At 39.9% G+C, this 26,633-nt stretch overlaps 1 protein-coding gene across 5 annotated transcripts in view; it reads left to right on the forward strand.

Moving 5' to 3' along the window:
* Positions 1–26,633, forward strand: part of RUNX1T1 (RUNX1 partner transcriptional co-repressor 1) — a 137,520-nt gene that overhangs the window by 90,058 nt on the left and 20,829 nt on the right. For all 5 annotated transcript variants that reach the window (XM_047725638.1, XM_047725639.1, XM_047725640.1 and 2 more), the window contains 4 exons: positions 1,649–1,830; positions 12,655–12,905; positions 17,840–17,925; positions 18,490–18,691. In XM_047725638.1, coding sequence (XP_047581594.1) covers positions 1,649–1,830; positions 12,655–12,905; positions 17,840–17,925; positions 18,490–18,691 — 721 coding nt within the window. The remainder of the gene's footprint in view (positions 1–1,648; positions 1,831–12,654; positions 12,906–17,839; positions 17,926–18,489; positions 18,692–26,633) is intronic.

Below are 26,633 nucleotides of genomic sequence, written 5' to 3' on the forward strand. Positions count from 1 at the left end.
AGGGAGTCCAATGCAGGGCTCGATCCCAGGACCCCGGGATCATGACTTGAGCTAAAGGCAGACGCTTAACAACTGAACCACCCAGGTGCCCCTTAAAAATTTTTAAAATGTTCATGTGGAGTTGGCAATGGCACATGGTGCCTGAGCTCTATCTTCATGAAGGAGGGAAAAGGAGAGTTTAAAAAAATATTTTGAAAATATGTTATTAACTGTGTGGTCCTCTAGGCTGACTGCAAAGGTTTATTTTTAGCATCGTTCTATGTAGGAAATTATTTCCATTGTTACAATGTGTGGTATGTGCTTATCATTAGCAAATACTCCAGTCTTTTATACCTTGGGCAGCGTATATTGCCTTGGTATTATTATGAGATAGTTCCTTGATTAATACTCTAAAAATGGATTTGAGGTGCGAGTCCGACCCCAGTGCCTGTGCCTGAGACTCCACAGGGCATTTTTTAAGGCTCTTGGGCCCAAAGATTGAGGTAACTGGCACCTCCTATATTCAGAAAGACTTTTTTACTCAATGGGTTAATCAGGGCAGTTGGCACCTTGTTCCTACAAATAAAATCCTCGTGTTGCAAGAGATTTATGTTATTGATCTTTCCTTGACTTGGAGATTTAAGTGCTATTGGGGATGAGTGAGTGCTGTTTGCCCTCCCATACTGTCCTCTCTCTTCGCCCTCCGCTCCAAAGGTAAAAAATAGAAAAGAGAAAACAGCAACAACCTAGATTTATAATGTCAGCCTAGGTTTACTTTTCAGAGTAAAATTCTAAGATTTTTATTTTAATGCCTTACTATGTGTGAAATTATCTCTTTCCTTTTTATTACTTTTGAGATTGCCGGAATTATCTACCAACAGGCATGTTCTGAGAGTTTTTTTTCAAAGTGCTAGGCTGGGTGTGCAGTGAGGACGATGGGTACCTAGGTTTCTTCTGATGTTAAGGACTGCAGACCTTCCTCAGAATAAGGATTGGTACAGAGAAAGCAGATTGCCTTTGTAGTAGTATTTGCTGCTTTGTGCATGAATTCCAGCTGGGATATCTGACTGAACTCAGGCCATTACCTCAATGTTGTATAAATCTGATGATTATTAGAAACCGTCTTTATGTTCATCTCTATATTTTCTCCTTTGAAAAATTAATAGTTGACCAAAGATATTTCATGGGATTAACCTGTTTTGCCTGGGTAAGTCACTAAATAGTTTTGAATGTGGTAGGGAGCTCACCTTGAGGTTAATTGAACTGTGTATGTATTTCTCGGACCTTCCCTCTTCTGGACAGCAAAAGTTGCCCATGGGTGGAGTTGGGATTTGATGCCCTGAGTTTTTGATCCCATTATGTTTAAATATGAAGGGACTTTAAAAGTAACTAAGTGCCACTCCCATGATAGCGGGCACTGAGGCGAGATGGTTGAGGTGGCCCACAGAGGGCAGACACCTCACAGCTGGGGCAATCTAGGCGCAGGGCGAGGCAGACGCCGTAGCCCAGTCCTGGGGATTGTGCCTGGGACTCAGGCTTCTGGCATGCATTTGATGACATTCTCACCGAGCTGGGTCGTGCGCTCTGCCAGTGTTTGAAAAGTGGCCCGGGTCCACAGGTTTTCAGGAGCCTTTGGGTCCACCTCTCATTCCTGTTCATGCCCCCACAGGCCAACTTGCCCCTGCTGCAGCGCGAGCTCCTCCACTGCGCAAGGCTGGCCAAACAGAACCCTGCCCAGTACCTCGCCCAGCATGAACAGCTGCTTCTGGACGCCAGCACCACCTCACCTGTTGACTCCTCAGAGCTGCTTCTCGATGTGAACGAAAACGGGAAGAGGCGAACTCCAGACAGGTGAGAGGGAGGAGGGCCCTGGACCCACCGTGGCCTTTTCCTCCCATCGGTGCTTCGAAGTCCTGTTGCTTTTGAAGTGCTGATCGAGCCGCCCCAGAGGCCATCGGGTCGCTCACGCTGGCCTGGGAGGTCACCAAGCCCGTGTCAATCAGGCTGTTGTGCAGGTTCATCTTGGCCGCCTTATTAGTAAAGGAAAAGGGGTGAATAACATTTGGATGGGCTCAGTGCCACCCATGGTTGCTAGAAACACAGTCAAGATGAAAATTCTCACTTATTACAGAATTCAACCCAACCACGTATTTTGCCCTTCCCGTGTGAGGAAGTTCGCCCTTCCGAGTTTCCTCAGAACAGGACGATTTTGAAAGCTGGCCTTTGTGGGTTGCCCAGTGAATGCAGTGTAGTAGCTATTGAATTGGGGTTTAGAGGAGTTGAGAGAAAACTTCTGGGAAGCTAGACGAGCTGAGTGAAGGTTAGCGTTAAGGCAGAGAACTAGTAGATGGCACCTTTGTTGAACAATTTATCAGGCAATATTCATTCCAATAGGCACGCTGCTCTCAGAGCTGAGAATTCTGAGAATTGTAAAGGAAAGCCCCTTCTTCAACCCTACAAAGTAGCTGTTGAATAAGGTGTATCCTGTGAAATTTCCTATGTACCTATTAAAATAATTTTTTTGAGTGCCTCATCCTCATTTGCAAATATTTTCTAATATAAGAATATTAAAGTCTCATGAGCAGCATCTTGCATCATATTTGTAAAAATATGGAACTGTATTGCAATGAAACCGTGTTCTTCAGAAACGTGTTTGCCCTATGCTTTGTTTCCTTTCTCTACTTATCCACCCTGTGTCTGCATTTCATCAGGCATGAGTGAAACAGCCTTTGAGAGGTTAACATTCTGGCACAATCACATTCCAGATTCATGGGAGCTTATGATCCTTGGAGCTACTCAGAGACATCTATCTGTGACCGACTTAGCTACCCTTAAATGTATTAGCTGCTTTGCAAATCAGAATGTTATTAAAATCCAGCCAGTTTACATACAGTTATTACATAATCCTCTGTTAAGCAGTTTTTATGCTATAGTCTCGGGCACTTTTTTCCTCTCAACATAGGACAACATTTTGATAGTTTAAAATCCAAAAGCAAAAGGTTAAACATTAGTTTACTTCTGACATGCTATAGACCTGCCTCCAAACATGACCTGCCAACGGGGCTGCTTTCTCGTTTTTGCAAACCATTTTTCCTTCATCATATTTAAGTATTTATTGCTTTAGCTTTGAAAAGCAACTGCTTAATCCAGGTGTCTGAGTGGCATATCCACGTGATACTGAAAACCAAGAAGCGGCCCTAGGATAGATGATTCACACGTGCCTTCCTGTCTGCTGCTAACCCCTGTACCCTGCAGGAAATCCCGTACTGTGTGCACATATGGAGGTGTTGCAGCTCCGTTTTTCAAGAATAATGTAAAAGAATTAGAGACTGGATGGACAGTTGGGAAGAAAACATTTATTTGGGCAGAGGATGGGGTACCAGGAAAAGCTCTGAATAGCTGTGATAAATGTGAAGATAATCCTACAGGCAAAAATTGGAAGTGTTCTAGAAACCCCAACTGCTCAGTAGCAGACCCAACAGTTCCATTCCTTTCTCTGTATCCCAGGCACTTCCCCACTGATTTTCTTTCCCATTGTTTTGTATTTGAAGGTGTTGTGCCTGTAGGCTTTGCTTGGACGATGCTGTGGCGAGCCCTGAGCAGCTGCTAACGCTGATACGGAAACTTCGTGTATATTCCACAGATCATCAGCATTTTTGTTCTGGTGATCTGTAGCTGCGTGTGCATGCACATTTGCGTTTGATCAGGTGGAACTTTCTTAAAAGAGCCGCCAGTCTTGTTCTCCCTTCAGTTATCAGAGGCAGTTAGTTGCTGGACGCCAAAATTCACACAGTTGCTCTTTGACTGGAACATTCTTTTTTCAAGTGGAACCCTGAAGTGTGTGTTTTAATGGAAGGATGGCAAATGGATTTCCTTAGAGTTAGGAGGATGGGTAATGAGAATATGTTGTGTAAATACATTTGTATCTTGTGGGAATATGATCAGAGCCAAGAAAATATGGGTCTCTGCAGTACTTTTTTGCATATATTTTCTGCATCTTGTTTGCATATGCATTTTCCTCTCCTCTGGTTATTTATCTGTATATCCAGATCTACTATATGAAATTTTATAGAGTATGGAGCTGTCTGACAGCAGAGCTTTTTTTGTTTTACTGAATGTTTTGTTGGTACATATGGTCTGACATGGATGAGCAGCCACGGTGAGATTTTGGAGTCTATTAAACTGGCTCATTAAAAAGATCAATCTGTTTCTGTAATAACACTGGGAACCATCAGTCACTAAAAGAGGGAAAAACTGACACCTGAGGAGAAAACACATTTTGGTAATTTGTTCATGACATGTCACGAACAAAAGAGCGCTCTATATTTTGTTTACAACTTTGGGGGCTTAAATTCTGTGACGATTGCAGATCTACCCTACAAAACAGTCATCATACGTTTCTGGGAGGGGTTGTGGCAAATTTAACTTCCTTCTCATCCTTAAATATGATTGCCACTGCTTATGTTCCTTCTTTTTTTAAACATTATTGTTATTTACAGAGAAATGAAGACTCTGAGGGAAATCTATGGAATCTCTCTTTTTTTTTTTTTTTTTCCCCTGTAAGAAAGAGTGAAATTTATTCCACTTTCTTTTTAAAATATCTCCAGGGTGAGTTTCTGAAGAACTATACCAAATCTGTAGGTCTGTGGTAGAATACTGTAGAACCCAATTTAGAAAAAGACAATTTTGATTTTAAAATCATGCTATTTTTTCCTAAGATACTAAGGAAAGTAAATAGAAAATTCCGATTTCTACTCTTTGCTAATATTTAAGAGTTGATTGGTTATAGTAGACCTTGATTTTGTCATTCTGTGTTGGGAGAAGGTGACAAAGGGAATAGGAACCTTCCTGGTGCTGATTAAATGAAGTGACCGCTTTCAAAGATAAGACTAGAAGCTAAGAGCACTCTTTAAAACTTCTTGCCATGACAGTCATGAAGACACTCACTTTCACATGGGGTGAGGAGGGAAGGAGCAATTAGAGAAGGCTGCATTCTTTAGAGACTACAAAATGCATAAGAATTATGAAGGTGAAAACACTTGTGTTATCATTGCTGTCTGTCTTTTCTAACAGCTTTGATCCTGCAGCTTTTTGTTATAATTCATCTTTAATATTATGTTTGCATCTGTTAATGCTACTTTTCTGACTTAGAGAATCTTCCTTGTTTAAGAAATCAAACTGAATGATCTTTGGGTTTATATGGGTAACACTGTTTCTACCTCTACCCCTTACTGTTTCAAATGATCGATGTTAAATATTAATCCTCTTCTCATTTATCATCATTTTAATAGAACTATACTCTAAATCGTTCTCAGCTTAACACATCTAAACTTTATTATGTAGGCCACACAGTTGCATTAATATGTATTTCCTCCTCCCTCGAGAATTAAATACTATTTTCTGAAAAGACTTGTTTGACCTTTAGAATTCTGTAGCTTGTCAGCTGCGAGGGGATCTTACGGATCTACCAGGCCAGTGCTTTTAGAAATCATGGCCCAACAAACTTGCTTACAGTCATGAAGCTTCTTAGGGGTAAAACCAGCATATTTACAGACCTGAAATCTTGCAGTTGCACAAAATATGTTTTAATGTGCAGTTTAAATAAGGAAAGCTCAACTAGAAACTAGAGGGTTTTTTTCCCCCTTACTTTCCCTCATTTATTTCTGCTGCATAATTGCTCAAGTGGGTAAATGCAATAGTATAATATTCTGTGGGTTTATAGATCTTTTTAATGACAGGATCCACAGTCAGCCAGGTTTCCTGGTTTAGTGAGTAAGTTAAAAAACATTGAAGGTTAGAGGGTCAGAAAGCAGTCTTTTTGAAACTGTGTGGTTGAGTATTTAAGATTGGTCGTCACAGCACACAGCTGCTGAAACCTCTAGGCCCATTTTTCTGTTTCTGTAACATAAATGAGGTTTCAATATTTTTGTCTTTCTAAAAAGAAAAAGTAGATACACTTTACAAGAAATTATGGGATTAATTGACTATGCCAATCAGAATTAAATTTGTACTGTCTACTGCATTCAGTTTTCTGTGACAAAATGTAGGGAATTTATGTTATACTCTTGTTTCATTTTGCATCTTTTATGCAGTCATTGGTTGCACAAAGTGAGTAATCATTCCTGTAGAAATGACTTTTTTTTAAAGTCAGATCAATCATGAAGTCTTCTTGTGAAATAGTATTCAGTTGCATTTACATGATCAGACTTGCCTGGTTGTAGAGGACATTTTGGCCTCTCCACACCAACTTCCATGTGAACTTGGCTAGTCTTATTTCTTGCTGCTCCCTTAGGGTTTAGCCCCCTGCTGAATACTCTTCATGCTTTAGTTTGTTTTCTAACTGATGGTTTCTGCTCGATGCCTTGGTTCTTGTATGTCATCATTCTATTCATACTCTACAGGCTAACTCAGGCAGTATCTGCTATTTGAATGAAATCTTCCCAATCATAAATATTTAAAATAGTTACTATTTTACTGAGCACTTAAGATGTGCCAACCCTCATGCTAAGTAACCAACATATTAATATATAGTAATTCCTCCCCGCCCATCTGTGGGGCATACATTGGTTCCAGGACCCCCAGTGGGTGCCTATAACCACGAATAGTACCAAACCTTATATATACTGTGTTTCCTCCTATATATATATATATATACCTGTGATAAAGTTTAATTTATAAATTTATAAATTTATAATTTATAATTTAAAAAGGCATCATGTTCTTAACAAAAATAAAATAGAGCAGTTATAACAATGTTCTGTAAAAAAAAGTTAGGTCTCTCTCAAAGTACCTTCTTATACTGTACTCACTTTTCTTGTGATGATGTGGGATGAAAAAATGCCTGTGTGATGAGATGAAGTGACATGATGGTGGTGTGATGTCATGTTAGGTTGCTTGCTGCTGGCCTGCAGACTATACGTGAGGAAGAGGATCATCTGCTCCTGGGCTGAGGTGGCCTAGGGAAGTGGAGCTGGGAACAGTGAAACCACAGATAAGGGGAGCCTGCTGTATACCTAGCGCTTTATTTTTTACCAGGTCTATTGTATAGAAGCAGGCTGGAGAATGTGTCTGAGGTCACGTGGCTTCTGAGAGGCCCATGGGTGCGATTCTGACCCCTCATTCTCTACTCGAGTGTCCGTGATCTTATAATAATGACTCTTACACCACCAGCCGCTGAATGCCCCACCTTGAAAACAAACTGATTTGATTACATTGTCGAATGCCAAATACGGGCTAGGCTCTTCATGCGGGTTTTTTCAGATCGTCCTTAGTAGCTCTGAGACAGTCATCGTCCTTTGTGGATGAAAACACTGAGGCGCATAGCGGTTAAACTGTCTAAGTTCATACGGCCAGCAATTAGCAGTGCCAAAACGTGAAGCCAACTCCACAGCCCTGCTCTCTTGAGCTCCCATTGTGGAGTGATCTTTACTCCTTCTAATGTCCCGATCCACTTTTGTACTGTTTTTATGCAACGTGCCAAATTCCAGTCCATTATGAATGTATAGAAACCTTACATCTCTAATTAAATTGTGTTTATGGTGAAGATTTCTTGCCAACACTCTTCCAAAAAGAATTTAAGTCTAGTACTAAATGATAATCTTACAGAGAGGGTTTTGGGGCATCGTGGATTGTATCTTGGGCATCTTTTATTCCCAGGAAAGTTTAGGGTGGTGTATTACACATACTGGGTGTCTGAACCAAAACAAAGCAAAACACCACACACACACACACACACACACACACACACACACACACATACACATACACACACACCACACAACACACACAACAATGCCAACAATCCTACTTGAACAAATAAAGTTAAGCATTTAAGGCAGTCATTTTCAGTAGTATACCAAATGGTCTCTCTCTCAAGAGTCTTGCTTGCTTGCTTTCTTGATGACTATCTTGCTTTCTATTGTTTAAAAGATGTATCTCTGAAATACCCACAACAATGAAATTAGCCATGCGTGGCCCAGGAACAGAATGCCATGATTGGCTCACTGACCAGAAAAAACTGGAGGGTTCCAATTGGAATTTATAGATAACAGGTTAGAAAGGGAAAGCACAGTTGTAGATAGCAAGAGCAGGAGAATTGAGAACCTTGCAGTGGCCAGAAATTAGAAAATGCGTGGGGACAGCCAGTAGCAAGTTGAGCAGGTGGCAAGCTTTGGGAGACACGGGAGGGAAGACTCAGATGGCTCTCTGAACCTGCCTGTTGTAATTCTTGAAGGCCCAGGTGTTGTGGCTGTGTGTGTGGAGTGGCAAACACCGCCTGCATCTTACTTGCACCTGAAGGGATTATTAGCATGTGCTGCATCAGCCTGGAGGGATTGAAGGCATTTCTTTCCATATGGCCCAGCGATGATGGTCCCGTGTCATTCAGCTCTCTGTTCTTCCCCGTCTACATATTCCACTTCCTCCAGGGAGAGAGCAAAAACAGTGAAACCACTCTGGGGTGTCATGACGAATTAGGTTCGAATTTCATTTGAAGGAGGCGGGGTAATTTGTAATACATTTAATTTCAGATGCCTTACTCAACATCAATGGAAAGGTGGCATGTTAAATTTTTATCTAAACTTCCCTGGTTCCTAATGATTCCTGAAGAGACCTTTTGCTGACAAAAGAATGTCAAGAGTGATTTTATCCCCCCCTTTGATTCAGTGTCCAGTTAGTCTGTGGAAACCTCAACAAATCACATGTGTTAGAAAAGGGAAGGAAGATGAGCTTAATATCAAATCATTAATGTCTTTGGGCTTTTTAAACATCAAGCTACTACATTAAAATAAGATTTAAATCTAGACTTCTAAAGTACAAGAATAAATATATGTGTCTTTTTATTGTGAGAGTCTGCTGGCAACTTAGCCCTGGCTTTGACTGAGACACTGGTCGAGAGGACAGGGGCGTGAACAGGCCAAGATGGGCAAAGGGCGCTGTGCTACAGATGCTTGAGGGACCCTTGGCAGGACTTGATTCAGAAAAGAAAGTTGAAGCATAGCCTCCATTATTGAGGAGCTGGGGGTACGGGGAAACAGCCTGAAGTGGGATAAAATGTAACTTAGGTTGTCTCTAAAGTTTTGTTGTGTTTGTTTTAACGTTTATTATTTCCCATTCATCCCATTTTACTGGGCAGGAAACTGAAGCCAGAGGTTAACCTTCCCGAGGTCACACAGCTGAGTCCTGAGTGGTCCTTTATTATTAGGGCCTTCAGATTCCTGAGAAGTGATTGGGATCTAAATGTTGATGTGGTTGGGTTATGTTCAAGAAAATTTCTCTTGGTTTAAAAAACAAACAAAATGCCTTCCAGAAATTTCTGAGATATGACGGACTTCCCACTAGAATTTGAGTTATTTCAAGAGTATGCTGGTAGGGGACAATGAAAAGTGACGGGACAATTTGTTCGTTCAGCCCGATACACTTTGAAAGGGCAACGTTAAAAGAGCTAATTTAGAATTTGTTCAAGTAAATGAGGTGTAGATAGTTGTTGGCATTTTTTAAGAAGACAGACAAATAGCAATTAAGATGTTTTAGTTACCTTTCTGGACATAACTCCTTTGAATAGGGTTGGCCCTATAACCAGACATGGGTGATTTGTGGAAGCACCAAGAAGACCTTTTATAGCTTTGTTTCTATGAGCCGTGAATGTTTTAATGCTTTGCTGTTAAAATATAACTACCTTTGTGAGGCGTTGAGCTTTATTGTTTCGATAGCTAGCAGAGTGATAGGACAGCAGGGTCCTGATAGAAATGATAGGACCCACTCAGGACCTCGCCCTGCTTGGGGATATTACTGTCCTTGTTTTAGGGGGAAAGAACCTCTTATTTCATAATAATGGGTCATTGAAGTAATAACACTGATCAGACAGCTGATATGAGGGTGAAGGTAAATAACATATCCAGCCCCTTTGAAAATTATAAGAATTCTTCCAATGTTGTATGTTGCTGTTATTGAACAAAGAGAGGCAAAACCAGTAAGTCAAGGTGGTTTGACAGCTGGGTCAGAGATGTTTGCATATTTAGAAATGCAACAGGAGCTGCTATAAGATATTTAGAGGATATTTTCTATTTTTGCGCGCGCACACACACACACACGTGCTACAAATAATTGTTCAAAGCAAAGAACAGAGACATTCTCTGTTGGCTAAAGTGGTTGACTTTGACAGAGTTTGGCCAGCGAAGCATTTGGCCTCTGTGTTTCGATTATAACCATGATGTCCTAACTAGGCCATTTGGATGTAAATACAGAATAATTCAATCGCAGAGTTTTCAAACTAGGAGGGACCTCAGCAATCATCTAGTCCAGTGGTTTTCAAACTTGATTTTAGCAACAGATCTGGTCCTTTAAAATGAAACCTTAGGTCGAACCCCAACTTGCAAAACAGAAAATTCAGTGGGCTCCTCTTGTCCTTCAAGTCTTCAATGTTTGGGGGAAAAAATTCTTCATTGCCTGCAGAATCCTGTAAAAGCACTTCAGGTGGCACAGTTTGAAAACCACTGATCTAGTCCAACCCTTTCATTTTACAGATGAGCACACTGAGGTCCAGAGAGGTTAAGTGGCTTGCCCAAGGTCACACAGCTAGTCGTGGAAGAGCCAGGACTAGATCTCAGGTCTCTTGATTCCCAGTCCAGTGCTCTTTCCACTACACCACCCTGCCGGTAAGGTAGGTGCTGTGTCAGCATTATGTTCATAGCTACTAATAGTCTTCAGTATTTATCAACTGATTTATGCTGGTGATGTGCATTGAATGTTTTATTCAGAAATATACAGGATATAAAAATAAAGATTAGAATGTCAAATTTACTCTTAGAAGATAAATTGGTGGCTAGATTGTTCCCTTTCACTTTTAAAAATTATTTTCAACAGTGTATTCAGGTAGTGTTTGAGGTATATTGGGCATTTCATCTGATATCAGTGATCAAGATGTATGGAGCCCATATGTATCAGACACCTACTTGGATGGAAGCAGCATTGACTTCTGGCTGCTAGTCTCACGGGGACCATGCCCTGCTGCCATTTCCAGCGTTGGCTCAGTTCCTGTCGCTAGAACTGTGCCTCTCTCTTCAGCAGGTAGTGGCTATAGATTATTTCACATTCAACTCTGCAGAGCTTCTCTTTGTTCTTTGTGTGCTTGGGCCTTCTGTCTCTACGTCCTCTATCCTTCTCCATCTGGTGTGTATACATTGTCACTGGGGCTCTACCCTAAAGGGACTTATGGGGTGGTTCATGGCAGAGTCTTAATGCTCTAATCTCCATATCTCTGTTGAGTTAGTTTCCATGCAGATGCCTCTGGCGTTTATCAGAGAGCATATCCTAGACTCTACCTAAGAAACTAGGAAAAGTGTCTTAAAAGGCCTCTATGCTATTGTTACCAACTTAAAATCAAAAAGGCATGTGAAAGTCTGCAGCGACTGTGACTTGGTAGAATTTCTCATGGAGACATACCCTGGGAAAGTAGATATTATCACTGGTCTAAGGTTAGAGTGCTGGTCTTGCGAGGAGAGCCAAATACAAAGGAAATAGTGTAGGAGCTGTGATTTCGGTCAAAGTTGGGATGTGATTGGTTCCTATTTTACTGACTATATTGAGTTAGTTTCTAAGAAATAGAGATATATCCAGCGCCCAAATACTTCTTTAGCCCCATTTCTGTGTGAGAATCTAGGAGCAGTGATTAGTTATCAGGGCCTCATTCATACACCATATTCCTTCTGAAAGCCAAGTTTAAAGCTCTGTGTATCCCATCATTAAATGCAGTCAGGGTGTGCCCATCCTGCCCAGAGACCTGAGATCTGACAGGTCACAGAGGCTCCCTGGGCAAGCATTCTCCACTTTAAGGGGGCTCACTTCCAGGTAGCTCTTAATGACTGCTGGGGAAGGCAGTTTCCGGGTCCCAGACATTGCATTGCTTCCTTGTGTTAGCTCAGCGTGATCAGCCCTTTCCATAGAACTTTCTGTGATGATGGAAATGCACCGTATATGTGCAGTCCGATGCCATAGCCACAGGTTGTGATGGTGAGTACCTGAGATGTGGCTACTGCCCTTGAAGAATCAAGTTTAAACTGAATTTACATTAGCTTCCATTTAAATTTAAATGGCCACATGTAGCTCTTGTATGGGACCACACAGTTAGCTCTTAGATGTTTTCCAACATGAAAATCAGATGCTGGGTTGGATAAATGGAATAGGAATTCCTTCAGAATTCATCAAGAGAGGGATGCCATACCAACCACTTTGATGAATCTTCACCAAACACCATTCAGTTTTAGGATAATTTGTTTGAAATCAAGTACTTGTTTTTTTGGTTTTTTTTTTTTATTGTTTTGTTTTGTTTTTTAATAAATATGCTAGCTAGGGAGGGAGATTAAGTAAGATTACTCTTACTTAAGTAATAAAGTATGAGTACTCTTAGTTGTGACCTCACCACACATGCGAGCTACAACCAGAAAGATATCTGCCAGCTTGGTGAGGCGTGAACCCATTTTCTCATGTGTGCGGTCTTGCGATGACTTAGGCCTCAGCACCCGTTCCAGTGAATTCCCACAGGTCTTCTGGGAAGCCAAGTTTAGAAAGTTTCTGGCCAATAAATAAATGCTCTGTTTATATTGTAAGTTCAAATGTGAGTGTCTGAACTATGCTGGTTTCTGAATAACATGATGAAACTTTTTCTTCCCCTTTTAGAACCAAAGAAAATGGCTTTGACAGAGAGCCTTTGCACTCAGAACATCCAAGCAAGCGACCATGCACTATTAGCCCAGGCCAGCGGTACAGTCCAAATAACGGCTTATCCTACCAGCCCAATGGCCTGCCTCACCCCACCCCACCTCCACCTCAGCATTACCGTTTGGATGATATGGCCATTGCCCACCACTACAGGGACTCCTATCGACACCCCAGCCACAGGGACCTCAGGGACAGAAACAGACCTATGGGTAAGCCTGAAGAATCTGTTCACTTCTTATGGCATTGGATGCTTGAAGACTCCCATCATTACTTCTCAACTGAACTTGAGGCTTGAAATCTGTGATAGGGGTAAAAATCCTCTTCTCTCTCTTTATGTTGTCTCCTTTATGAGAACAGTTGGTTAGTATGAGTATGTTTTTTAACAGCTGTGCTTTCTCTCTCTTAATTACTTATGGTCTTTATGACAGCAGCCTAATTTTTTTTTTTTTGAAAGGGGCACCTAAATTAATATAAAATCCTCAACAAATGAAAAGTGAATTTTTAGGTTTGGTTTTTTTGTTGTTTTGTTTTAACATTAGAGATTTCATATGCAGCCTGTCTGCCACAAACATTTTTTAAAATGTTAAGATGTTCCTTTTCTTTCATTGTACTTTTATTTCAGATAGTCTTAGGGTTCAGTTTGATTTTTCCAGTCTTCATGGTACTCTGTATTTGAAAAATATGAGGGGCATGATGTCTCTGGCTTAAATCAACAGATGTTCTTTAAGGAGTGGTTTGGTACTTTCTTCACCTGCAAGTGACAGTGATTAAATTTAGTATTGACAGTTTTGTGTCATAGATCAAAGCGCCAAAGAAAGAATGAGTTTAGGTAAACATGTGATCCATTTGCCTGTGTTCATTCCTTCTTTACATAAAACTATTGAAGAGGGAAGCACTTAGGAGACATGGCCTTATAAAGAACAAGTGTCTGCCATGCAAAATAAGAGGGAGAGTGAACAAGGTAAGATTGGATACCCTGAGATCAGCGGTGGAGGGGAGAGCATCAGAGCACTGTTCCCGGCTCTTGTAATTCTTGAATTTAGCAACTCGAGCTATTCATAAACTGAGAGCAACCTTTCTCCATCTCCTGTGTCCACTCCACTTACCAGCAGGACTTCGTTAGTCAGCTAATTGCTGCTGAACTTGCCTGGCTGTTGGGTTGAGTTGGTGGGCAGGGTGGTGGAAAGAGCGGGGAAGAAAGTCTAAGCGGAAAAAGAGAACACAGGGCTGAGGATGCAGAACTCTGGGAACAGCACTGCTCGAATAGCAGGCATGGTGTTTTTAGCCAGAGATAGAGGTAGTGTGATGAGTAGAAGTTTACATAAGCTTTCACTATAGTTGCTAGTGAACAGGGCTGCTGTAATTTGGATCTTTTTGCCTTTTTTCCATGTAACCCTCCAAATGTTCAGAAAGTAGGAAAGGAGGCTCAGGGTGAGGGGAGGGGCCGTGATTGAGGCCCTGGTTGTAAGACAGTCAAAAAGTAGTTCTTCCCACAACAGCCTTTGCGACATTTCTATATTGTGTCGGACAAATGGCTAAGCATATAATTCGTGCTTTCTTAATAACCAGTCTGTCTAATGTTCTCCCAGGTACTATTTCTGAAGAGCTCTAAAAAGTGGTTACGTCATTTCTCAGCCTGGATCAATATTTTGGCGCCCCCCACCCCCAAATCAAATGTGGTAACAACCTCGTTCTAAGTAAAGGGCTTGCCATTATTTTTATGATGTTAGGCTCCCCAAACCATGATTGCTCATTTTCCAAATAGAAGTGGGACTCACCAGGTCATTGTAAGACGAATTCAAGATATCCTGCTCTTGTAGGTGCAGGGAAGTGGCCTCTTTGTTAGGTAGCAAATGCTATTTTATAAAATATTAGTTCCAGTGCACTATAAAGTAATCAGCAAAGAAGTAATTAGGCTTATGTGCAATGATTATGTTTTCATCTGGTAATGTAAAATATCCCTTTATTAATTATATCTGTACCCACTGGTTTTTTTTTTTCAGATGTGTAAGATCTTAACTTTATTTATTTTTTTTTGCAAAGCAATATGATATTTACTTTCAATCCTCATTGTGCCCAGTGTTAAGAAATGTAATCTTGATCAATTTCAGGTAAATCCGGCAAGATACAATTTATTGGTGGTAAATTCACATTTTCCCCATAACTCCCTTCTCCCCAGAATGGCACCCAAGTTCCTGGGTGTACCCACTGGTTTTATATGATTTTTCTTCAGACCACATTTCTTACCTTTTAATTAAATTAGCTTATAAAACCAGTAGTGCTAATCTCTATAAATATGTGCAACTACTTAACCATCCCTAAAGTCTGGCACAGTTTAGTGTGTGTTAGTGTAAAATAAAATCTTGATGTTTGAGTAACAAATGGTGGTGTTACATTAGGCTGCCATTTGAGAATATAAAAATTGTCATAAATGTACACTTAGTCTAGTATGACTTATAAATGCCTATTATGTAGAGACATACACTCACTAGAGACTTTTAATAAAATATCTTTACAAACAACATGAGTTTACAAGTAAACTTCAGAGTTTTAGTCTAGTTAGCTAAAATCTTCTAAACTATAAGAACCAGTTAGGATTCAACATTATTGTCAAATTGCCCACAAATGGAAATGTGCTCTTTAATGATTATGAGTTATTTTCCCCTAGTATATCCCTTTGGTATTATGAATATAAATGAAAATTGGGTGGTGATGAATATTTAAGTATCTGAAATAGAAATTAATAAATGTAAGATTTTGAGTTGATTTAGTTTTTCCTTTTTAGAGATTTGATTTTTTCTAACAGATGACCTTCAGAGTTCAGAAGCAGCAAATTATATATTTTCTTACCAAGTACTTGGGCTCAAACATGTTTCTAATGTACTTTTTTTTTTTTTTAAACGAGATGAAGCTTAGCAGTATTCCACAAATGTTGGAATCTCATTATCCACAGGCATCCTATGGCTCATTAATATTCCTCCTGGCGTTAGAGCTTATATCATTGTCGACTTAGATCTGCTGAATTTTTGAAAGTTTTTTTTTAATATTTATTTAGAGAAAGCACGTGAGTGGGGGGTTGGGAGCAGACGGAGAGATACAATCCCAAATAAACTCCGCACTGAGCATGAAGCCTGATGCAGGGCTCAATCACATGACCCTTCTTAGATCATGACCTGAGCTGAAATCGAGAGTCAGATGCTCAACTGACTTAGCCACCCAGGCGCTCCTGAAACTTTCGAGACCTCTAGAGTTCTTGTCCTCAAAACCAAATAGTAAGATGCCTCCATTGTGAAAGTCAGTGCCATATTTATATCTTCATCACTCTCTGGTTGTTTTCTGTGATGACTCACTTCAGTGGTAGTGTTTTTATTTCCTAAAACATAAGCAACAAATAAGTCAACAAAAATTACATATTTGCAAACATTTCAACTTGAAATAGTCACAACAGACAGAGTAATAACTAAATATTCTCCCCCCCATGTCTTTTCTGTTATGCAAATTAACACATATTTGCAGTTTTACTTTTTTACCAATAGGTGGCATTGACTATTTTAACTTTAAAAATGTATCTCTGAACATGTTCTAATTAGACAAGAATGATGTGAAGTGATTTATATTTAGCTTTTTATTTAATCTGAGAAAGCACTGTGTGTGTGTGCCTCCATTGGCTATAAATTAAATTGCATTTCATGGTTGGTTAAAAAGAGTCATGTGACTTATCATCTTTATTTCTCTATATCAGGCAAAAGAGGGACTTCTAACCACTCTGATTCCACAGAAAGTGAAATTCAGTATCTCAGAAGTCTCACTGTCCTCTAACTCCCACATGATACCCTCTTGAGAAGGAGCCTACCTAGGTGCCTAGAAGCCCAAACCATGCCACACTTAATTTGCTATAGAGTAATGGTTAGTAACCCCTAACTGAAAAGGGGTTTAATCATTTAAAGTGGAAAATATTGCCATAGTTCAATGCCTTTCTTTTGTAGTGGAAACTAAGAATTTGTAAGAGGAGCAACACATTTCTGGGTGTCTCTGCTCATAGCCTCCCACCCTGTCCTCTCAGGGAGACACGTTTGTTTTCTATCTTGATGAGCATCCTACCTCACTGCCCACGTCCATTGCTGTTGTTGCTTGGTTGGTAAGCACTTCCACATTACCTTTTTGTGTTGTAACTTAATTGTGATGCTGAAGAGCATTAATACTTAACTCTATAGATTACAAATTGGGGTTTTTGATTTCTCAGCTTGGATTTAAGATCTCTGTCCAAAGCTAAGCACAGGGATGGCTCAGACAGTTAAGCAGCCAATTCTTGATTTCGGTTAGGTCATGATCTCATGGTTGTGAGATCCAACCCCCAGGTCAGGTTCTGTGCTCAGCAGGGAGTCTGCTTGGTGTTCTCTCCCTCCCTCTCCCTTTGCCCCTCCCCTATTTGCACACATGTGATCTCTCCCTCTCTCTCGAAATAAATGAAATCTAAAAAAAAAAAAAGATTTTTGTCCAAAATTACATCTGGTATGTTGCATTTTCTCCTAAGTGATGTCTAATTTATTTCTTTTTAAAAAATTTTTTTAGTAAATCAAATGAGTATACATTGCTTTCATATTTTGCAAGCCCTCTCTTCATGGCCTAGTTTCATCATGGAGGTATACACAGTAGAGTTGTGTTCATTTGCCTGTGCTGAAATGTGGAAAAATTTTACCATGCTCATTTTAGAAAAGCATATACCTATCATGTAAAGTGATTTATGCTGTCTTTATTTTTAATGCTAGAAAGCTGCACTTTGAAACCACTTAATGTCTCTTTGTGGTTTCTCATATTTATTAAGAGTTAGTATATATTTATATTTTCAATTTGGGAACATGATATGGATAACTGACTCAGTGCTAGGTGTCACTTTACTCCCTGTTTTTCCTACATAAAGGGTTCCGACCATATGACCTCAACATTCTTCCTAGTTTTAACATTTTATCATTCTTTGAAGAGCCCATTAGGTAATTGCAAATGTGAGTATGACTTACATCTCCATTAAAAAATCAAATACATTTTCACATCATTTAGTTTAGTCTTTGCTAAGTGCCTGTGCACGTATGGATTATGTCTTGAACACTGTAGGGTGATTCAGCCTTCTTCTCTACATTCGTAGGGTTGCATGGCACACGTCAAGAAGAAATGATTGATCACAGACTAACAGACAGAGAATGGGCAGAGGAATGGAAACATCTTGACCATGTAAGATATCGGTAATCATTTAGGTTAAAATAGGTTTCAGAAACAACTGGAGTGGGTTTCTATGATAAAAGAGAAATGGGTGGGGATGCTTTGAGGGTATTAGGTTTTGTGCTACCCTTGAAGAAAGTAATGAGTGGGAATATTTGCAATAAATGTAGGATTTGATTTTACATTAATATCAAAGGCATTGATGTAAGAGAAGTGTGAGGTCGTGGAAAGGAGTCCTCCAAGCCAGATCCGTGGGTTCCTGTTTTATTGCAAACGGGTCATTTGGTTTATACAATAATGGGATTAGTATTGGGAACTTGGCTGTGTGCCTTCAGCCAAAATCTCTGTCATGAGTCATGTTCACGCCTCCCACGTTTTACTCTCATTCCCACTGAGTTTACTCCTCAGTCGGGCCTCAATGTCAGGTCTGACCTTTGAAAACACTTGGATGGAAGGAAGCCTTGGGGACGGCCATTGCATCCCTCCTGGTCCTGCGGTGGTCTGTCTTGCTGCCCGCCCGAGCCATTCGGTGGTGGTGACAGCTGTGTTCTTCCCCCGCGCCCACCCCTTCCACAGCTGTTGAACTGCATCATGGACATGGTGGAGAAGACACGGCGGTCCCTCACCGTGCTGCGGCGGTGTCAGGAGGCCGACCGCGAGGAGCTGAATTACTGGATCCGGCGCTACAGCGACGCTGAGGACTTGAAGAAAGGCGGCGGCGGCGGCGGCGGCCACTCGCGGCAGCAGAGCCCCGTCAACCCGGACCCGGTGGCGCTAGGTACTTTTCCTTTGGGTGGACTCGCTGGACGGAGAGTGCTCACGCTCTTTGTGCCCATTTCACGTTCGGGGGGTCTTGGCAAAAATAAAGGGTGTGCAGGGCCTTCTAGAGCCATAAACACTGGACATCCCCGGTAGTCCTTGTGTCTCCGTGCGGAAGCCCGCGGAATAGCCGATGCAGAGGCGGTCGCCACACGTCGGCTCCTCTTTGCAGGTAATGCTGGGCTCAGGGCAGAGCTTCGAGGCCCGGCCAGGGTTTCACCTGCGTCGCAGAGACCTGTGCCCCTGCACAGCACGCCTCGCTGCAGCCTGCCCCCAGCGTGCCAGACCAGAATCTTGGGGTGCCGCGAGCTTCTGTGGCGGCAGCAACTCTCCAGGGAGTTTCTGCTGCCAAACGGTGTTGGAAGTGTTGTCTGATTCTTAACTGAGGACACAGACTCTAAGACGGCCTTGTTTTCCAGCTGTATCTTTTATTTCATAAAATACTTACCCAGGAAGAGAGACCTAATGGTTATATAGTCTGCTAGCTGGCACTTGCAAATTAGCAATGAAGGGAGCACTGTCTTCTGGTGACCTGACCTTAACCTATGTTGCGTAAGGCCTTCATTTTTTAATTTCTTTTTCCAAATTTTTATTTAAATTCTACTTAGTTAACATAGTGTGTAATATTGGCTTTAGGACCATGTAAAGCTTTTATTAGTTCTAATGCGACTGCTAATATAGTCGAGCTTTAGAAATTGAATGCTTAATATGTAACCATAGCTAATATTGATATATGGAGAATGTTGAGCTTATAAATAGAATATCGTCACAGATACATGGAAAGAGATCCTGAACCTGGGAGAAATTTTGAGTAGCCTGTGATCTTTCGCCTCAATTAATCACAAGGTGTCACCATTTACACGTGGGTGCCATCTGAGTAAACTTAGTGGAGATGGATTTGTGTCTGTGTTCTCTCATCTCGTTTTCTTATTTGTTTAGCCACACACCTGTCAACTCACTCAGGGCGCAGTCTGCACTGCAAACAAAACTAATTACACGAGTGCAGATTAAGCTCATGACTTTGGCCTCATTATCAACCCTGGTTGATTATCAAAAATTAAAAACTTGTCTCTTACTTAGCTATTGATCATATTTTATTTTTTATTAAAATTATTCCTAAGCAGGGGCACCTGGGTGGCTCAGTGGGTTAAGCCTCTGCCTTCAGCTCAGGTCATGATCCCAGGGTCCTGGGATCGAGCCCCGCATCAGGCTCCCTGCTGAGCGGGGAGCCTACCTCTCCCTTTCCCTCTGCTGCTTTGCCTGCTTGTGCTCTCTCATTCGTTCTGTCAAATAAATAAATAAAATCTTAAAAAAAAAAAATTTAAAAAATTATTCCTAGGCAATAAAGTTCCCTTTGTGCTTTAGGTTTGTGGATTCCTGCTCATCCCTGAATGCTGAATGCTTATTACCATAATAAGTGTTATACAAAGATTCCAAGTCACTTACTTCACCCACTAGGTATTATTCTAAAGCTTGTTTTAAAGATGAATGTGCATTTGTTAGGATACATTAAGGCAAGCAATGAAAATAGGTTTAATTTGAATCAACACCAGTCCATGTAAAACTGTTTAGAGCAGAGTTGAGTAAGTATCCTGTTTTTTATTTCCTTATGGTGAACAAAAATTGGTTAATCATGATAGATCTGTTCAGGACAAATGAAGCTGGTATCTGTAATCACCCAGGGTCAGCAAAAATTGAAAGCCTTAAACTAAATAAAATTTTAGGAGTCCAAGAGTTTGGTTTAACCTGCTTTATTGAACTGATTTGTTGAGTCAGTACTTATTTATTTAACATTTACTATGTGCCAGGCATTGTGTTAGGCAACATAATAAAGGAATAAAATCCTTCCTCCCTTCCCTCGAGGAGCTTCTGGTCTATTGGAGAAGAGAGGCAGGGGCCCCAGCTAGTGCCCTGGCACCAGACGGCCCCTTAACTGACAGGATTAGGATTATCTGCTGTCTACTGTCAAAGAAAAAATTTAGCCACTAAAGGGACTTCATGCCTAAGTGAGTTATTTGCAGCACCCAGAATATAGGACATGTCATATCATCACCACTGTTGCATATACATTCTGGTGATGCCAATGTATATTGTTCTCGAGGACAATGGGTTTAGTTTCCCTGTTAACTAGAAGAATAAAGTTGGTTTTAAAAAACTTCTTAGGAGTACCCAAATTACATTATTTCTAATGATGCTTTATGAATTCCTAGTTTTGGTCACACGAGGTTGCTTTGGCTTTAAGTTTTTGGAGATTGTAATATTCAAAGACTACAAGCATTTCTTTCTCTGTTTGGATTCTGACTTTTTTCTTTTAATAAACAGTCCTGTTTATTGTGGCCACAGAACCGTAGGCTACCTTTTAAGAAACCATCCCAACTTGAGAGGTAGCTTGTCAAGAATCACACAGTGCGCAAGTTTAAGCACCCGGCGTGGCCTTTCATTGTGTGCCCCCTCCTAGCCTTGAAGCCTGTGAGTTTTGTTTTTGTGGGGGCTGGGCTGTGACTCTGAGACAGCTGATGATTTATAATCATGGACCACACTGATTTCACATGAAGTGTTTTCGAAGGTTCTCTCCTAGGTTTTGGAGTTGAATACGTTGATGTGTAAAGAAAAGACCAGAGATTACTGGCTCATGAGTCTCATTTCTGCCTCCGGAGAGTGTGTCATCGAGTATGTCGAGTGTGTGTATGTGTGTGTATAGATAAGAACTAGGGCTATGTCTGTATCTTTATGTACACATAGATCTCTGTATCCTGCAGTTACATTACCCATGTTTCTTTTAGCTCAATTCTCTTAATTCCCTGCAGCTGCTACAGAGGTCAAATGAGACCTGCAGAACTTCAGAATAATATTATAGGAGATATCTTTAGTTCAAAATATTTCCTTGGTTACCTCCCTAGCTTGGAAACAGTGGCAGTGTTTATCACACACAAATACACACACACACATACACACTCTCTGAGAATTTTTTTTTTTTTTTCTCTGAGAATTTTTAAATTGCATTTGGGGACTAGACAGAGGAGAACATAACCTCCATGACCACTCTGTTGTACTTGTTAAACTTACTCCCCTTCTCACTTTTGAAATCTATCCATAGTGTTAAATCAGTGTGAGGGATTAGTAAGAGAACATGACTTATTTATTACTAATTGAATTTTGGAGAGTTTTCCCTAGATATTAAATGAAGGCTATTTTGAACAGCCTCTTGAGCAATTTTTAAAATTGAGTACACACTAAGCCCATAATGTTGTTTCGGCTCAAAAACGGGTTGGTATCGTGAAGGACTCTTCAAAATATTAGATTTTTCCCTTGAGCTCATAGATTTTTATTTTTATTGTTATTACTCACTTTCCAGGAAAAAGTCCAGATATTTAAGTACTAAAGTTAGAAAGCTAATTTTTAAAACAATTGCCTCTACTTTCGAAGTATGACTTGTTCTTTGTACATTTGAGTTTTGTTACATTGTAAATTTCACCCAAGAGAGGCTAATGCCATCAGAATTGATACATAGTGTCACTGAAATAGAATTGCTTTTGTACTTATAGATGGGGAGCTGCTGGTTAGCACTTCATGGGCCTGAGCATTGGTCGGGATCTCTGTGCTGCTGCTTTTCTTCTCCTTTGTCTCCATTCCCCTTTTCTCTCAGTATGCTGTTCATATCACTCTCTTGGCTCCTGACATTTTATTTCCTTTAGATTACTTTCTTTTTACTGGCTGTGTACTATTCTAGAATCTTCCTATAGTTTATCTTGTATATGTGTGCTTTCCTTCTGTATTTCTCAAATTCTTTATACTGCTAGAGTTAAAGAAGTATCTAGTGATGGACTAATGTCAGAGACTGGGCATAACTCTTTGAAATAGGAATGCACCCTACCCCCCTTTTTTTGAATGTTTGGATATTGTGATGAGAATGTATGAAATTTTGAAAATACCTTCATGTATGTTTTTGGTAAGAGTTTCAGAAAGAGGCTTTTTGTTTTAAATGGAATGAGAAGTCGAGTTAACCATTCATAAAAGAGCTCAGGACTTCTGAGTTTGGCAAATTAATACCACCCCTGCTTCAAGTAGATTGGTGGGGAAATTGGTATTTTAAAATTCCACTGGCCAGCAAGCTTTATGATTGTCATATAATTGAATTATAGAATTTCTCATTACTGTCTAAAACCTCAGGAAATCCAGCATGAAGGTTAAAAGCACAGATTGTCTGGGTTTGAACCCCTCGTTTTTCTTCTCTCCAGTTTTGTCACCTTTGGCAAGTAATTCTCTGTGCCTCCGTTTCCTCATCTATAAAATGGGAATGGTGATAATACATACTTTATAGATGTTTCTGTGTTAAATGAGTTAATTCATATAAATCATATGGGACAGTGCCTGACCCATAGTAGATGTGATAAAAGTACTAGCTGTTATTATTACTTCTAATACGTAATCTGAAAAAGAACTTAAAAGGACAGGGGTATATGAAGCCGACTTGCTTCGCATCCAAGATTATAAAATTAGAGTAAATTCTTAAGTACTTTTTTCATTCTGAAAATTCTTCAAAACAGTAATTTTTAGGTGGCTACTTTAACAGGCAGAAAAACTAGGAAGGGGGAATTCTGTCTTAAATACAGTAAATTTGTTGTACCTACTTCATAATACAAGGCTATGGAAAAATGGTTTGCTCCCAGCCAAAGAAATATATCCTGTCTTACTATCAGATTATAAAAGCCACAAACACGTTATTCAGAGTATATCTGCATGTAAAAGTTTAGAGTTTTATATACTTGTATCGATTCCTTTAAATCACATCATGAAATTCATTTCAAGATCATTCAGCTGAGTTCCTAAGTGCCCACCGTATTTAAGTATATTGGGTTTAAAAAGAAGGGAGTAATAGTTAAATATACCCATCTTTTAAAAACAAGAAGAGCTGATTGCCTCCTAGAGCACTAGGTACTTTTATTGTTAAAAAATCCTACAGCAGTTCTGGCTTCTAGGTTTGGTTTGGGCCTCTGAAACAAAATATTGAAGCTTCTGAATTCATTATCCTTAAAAATCATAACTAACATTTATAAAGATGAACCCACTTAACCTGTCCTTTGTTTTGGTGGTTTTGTGATAGATAGTATCATGATCTCAGCTTCATTCTGCCCACTACAGGACAAAGGCCATACGTAGGTGCTGTCAAGCTTTCAGCCTTGCTGTTCTGGGTCAGATGAGGTCCCATTGGTTCTCCACAGGCTATCAGCTCATCCCATCATATATACTGATGGTGGCCCTTGCTGTTTCTAGTGGCCAATGGTCTCCATTCTGTCGTAAGTGTAGTGTTATCTTCCATCTCCTACATCATAGATTGCTTTTTCTGTTCTTCTCCATTTCTTAGAACTACTCCTACACCTTGACGCAGTCCCTCTCTTCATAGATGTGTTCTCTTCTAGAGGGTCCTCCTCTTCTTTTCTCGCCCCCAAACAATTTGTGTCCCAAAGAAAGCCAGAACTCAATTTAGGACTTTTGTATAATTTTGTAGTCTTTCAGTAGTTACGTATGTATATGTTTCACATTTTAAACCATCTCCTATAGGCTCTTTGGTCTTTGTTTCTGTGACTGCATTTTAATACAGCTATCCATTTTATAGCAACTGATGTTTTGTAGGTGGTCAAGATTTAATGGTGAATAAAAAATTGCTTCTTTAAAATCTGGGCCTTACAAACATAAGGTGTTTTACATAGGTTTGTCTAGAGCAGTCAATATTCTTCTTTTAAAAATTTTTTTAGAAGAGTTTAGGGGTGCCTGGGTGGCTCAGTGGGTTAAAGCCTCTGCTTTCGGCTCAGGTCATGATCCCAAGGTCCTGGGATCGAGCCCCACATCAGGCTCTCTGCTCAGCGGGGAGCCTGCTTCCCCCCCACCCCACCCCCGCCTGCCTCTCTGCCTACTTGTGATCTCTGTCAAATAAATAAATAAACTCTTAAAAAAAAAAAGAGTTTATTTATTTGACACACAGAGAGAGAGGGAGAGAGAGAGATTACAAGTTAGGCAGAGAGGCAGGCGGAGAGAGGGAGAAGCAGGCTCCCTGATGTGCAGAAAGCCCGATGTGGGCCTCCCTGGATCCCAGGACCCTGAGATCATGACCTGAGCTGAAAGCAGAGGCTTAACCCACTGAGCCACCCAGGTGCCCTAGAGCAGTCAATATTCTAAATTAAGGAGGTCCCAAGAGGGAAGTTGTCTCTTGTAGTATAGAGCAACTTAAGGATTTTTTGTTTTTTGTTTTTTAAACTCAGCATTACCTATAAAGACATTGTTATTGCTACTACTTCAACAGAAGAGAAGATAGCATATTTATTAGGCATTTGGTTTCTGTAGCTATTTTATTCATCAGTGTATCAAAAGTAGATGCTGAGGAGTACATCTGATTTCTCCATTCTTATACATTTACATATTTATGTGAATCTGTTTATTTTATAAAAATTTTTTGCCTTTGGATTCCTCTCATTTCAAAAAGAAATTCTTTCAGAAAGTAGCTGGGATTAAGAAAAGTTTTACTTGATTATTGGCTTTGGTGTTTCTCTTGGTTTCAAGGTTAGGTGCAGTTTGAGTCTACATGTCACTGAGAATTTTAGGGATATATAGCCAACTCGAAATATTGTGTAACTGTCCAGTGTGGTATATGGACCCTCACAATCTTTACTGTACAATGCCTGGGAAGGTGGGTGCCTGATTAAGGCTTAAACATCATGTTTGATTAATTTTGGAGACTATAAACATTTATGAGTTTTAAATAAAATTTATACAAGTAACATGTAAGAAATTTGAGGACTTCCCAATAAGGACTAAGACAGAATTACTAACTATGGAAATAACTTCTATCCCCAAGTGACATATACTCAGGGAATAAAAAATTACTGTTGAATATTGCTTAATCCAAATCTCTTGAGAGGTTTTTTTTGTTTTTCTTTTTTCGTTTCTTTTTAAGTTTTGTGCTATGTGAATTTAAATGCTAGGAGAAGAAATTTTAAGGTGCTTTTTCCACCTTAATTATTGATGAGGAAATAAGTATCCATTCTTACTGGACAGCCTACTAAGTCATAATGGTGTTAACAGTAATGAGGGTAATAGCATCTAATGTCTAATGAGAGTTTGGGGTGTGCCATGCTGAGCATGTAATAGGAAGTACCTCTTTCAGTCTCCACAGCAGTGCACTCAAATGTTGTACCCGTGTCCCACTTTACAGATGTGGTGACTGAGACATGGAAAAACTAACCTGAGCAATGCTAAGATTTAACTTCACTGGGCTGAATGAAGTCTCTTCTGCCTAAGCTCTCTGGGGCGGTTAGGCAATTAATTTCTTTCATGCTTGGCCTTTGGATAACTTAACATTACCTTTCCCATTGCCTGTAATAATGATTGGCCATTATAAATAATTTTTACTAAACTGTTGATCTTTTCTTAATCCAATAAGTGGAAAAAACTTTTCTTTTTCTTTTGCTACTTTGGAGAAGACATGATTTTTCTTTATATATCAATTCTCATACTTTAAGCCAAAATTTGTTCTTAAAAAACTGTCTTTAAAAGCTGCCATAGGTTTCTCTCTGTTTCGTTGTGTCTTATGGGATGTGAACTTGATTATACTTTCTTTATTTCTTCTGGAAATAGTGGTGTGGAAGGTAATCCTGATGAATCTAATTAGCCATATCACATTTTCTTGAAGTTGTGTGTGCTCCAGTCTTATCTAGCTGTTTTATGAATAAAAATTATTTAAATAAAAATATTTTGGTTTTCATCACTTTCCTTATAGAATTCAATGTGAGCATGAGAATAGCCATGAGAATGGATATTTCAAGTGCATCTGATTATCACATAATCATGAAATTATAAAGTTTTAAGAATTTGTATATTTGGAATAATTACAGATTTTAAAAAAC

Source organism: Lutra lutra, chromosome 4 (genome assembly GCF_902655055.1).
Source record: "Lutra lutra chromosome 4, mLutLut1.2, whole genome shotgun sequence".
Lineage (NCBI taxonomy): Eukaryota > Metazoa > Chordata > Mammalia > Carnivora > Mustelidae > Lutra > Lutra lutra.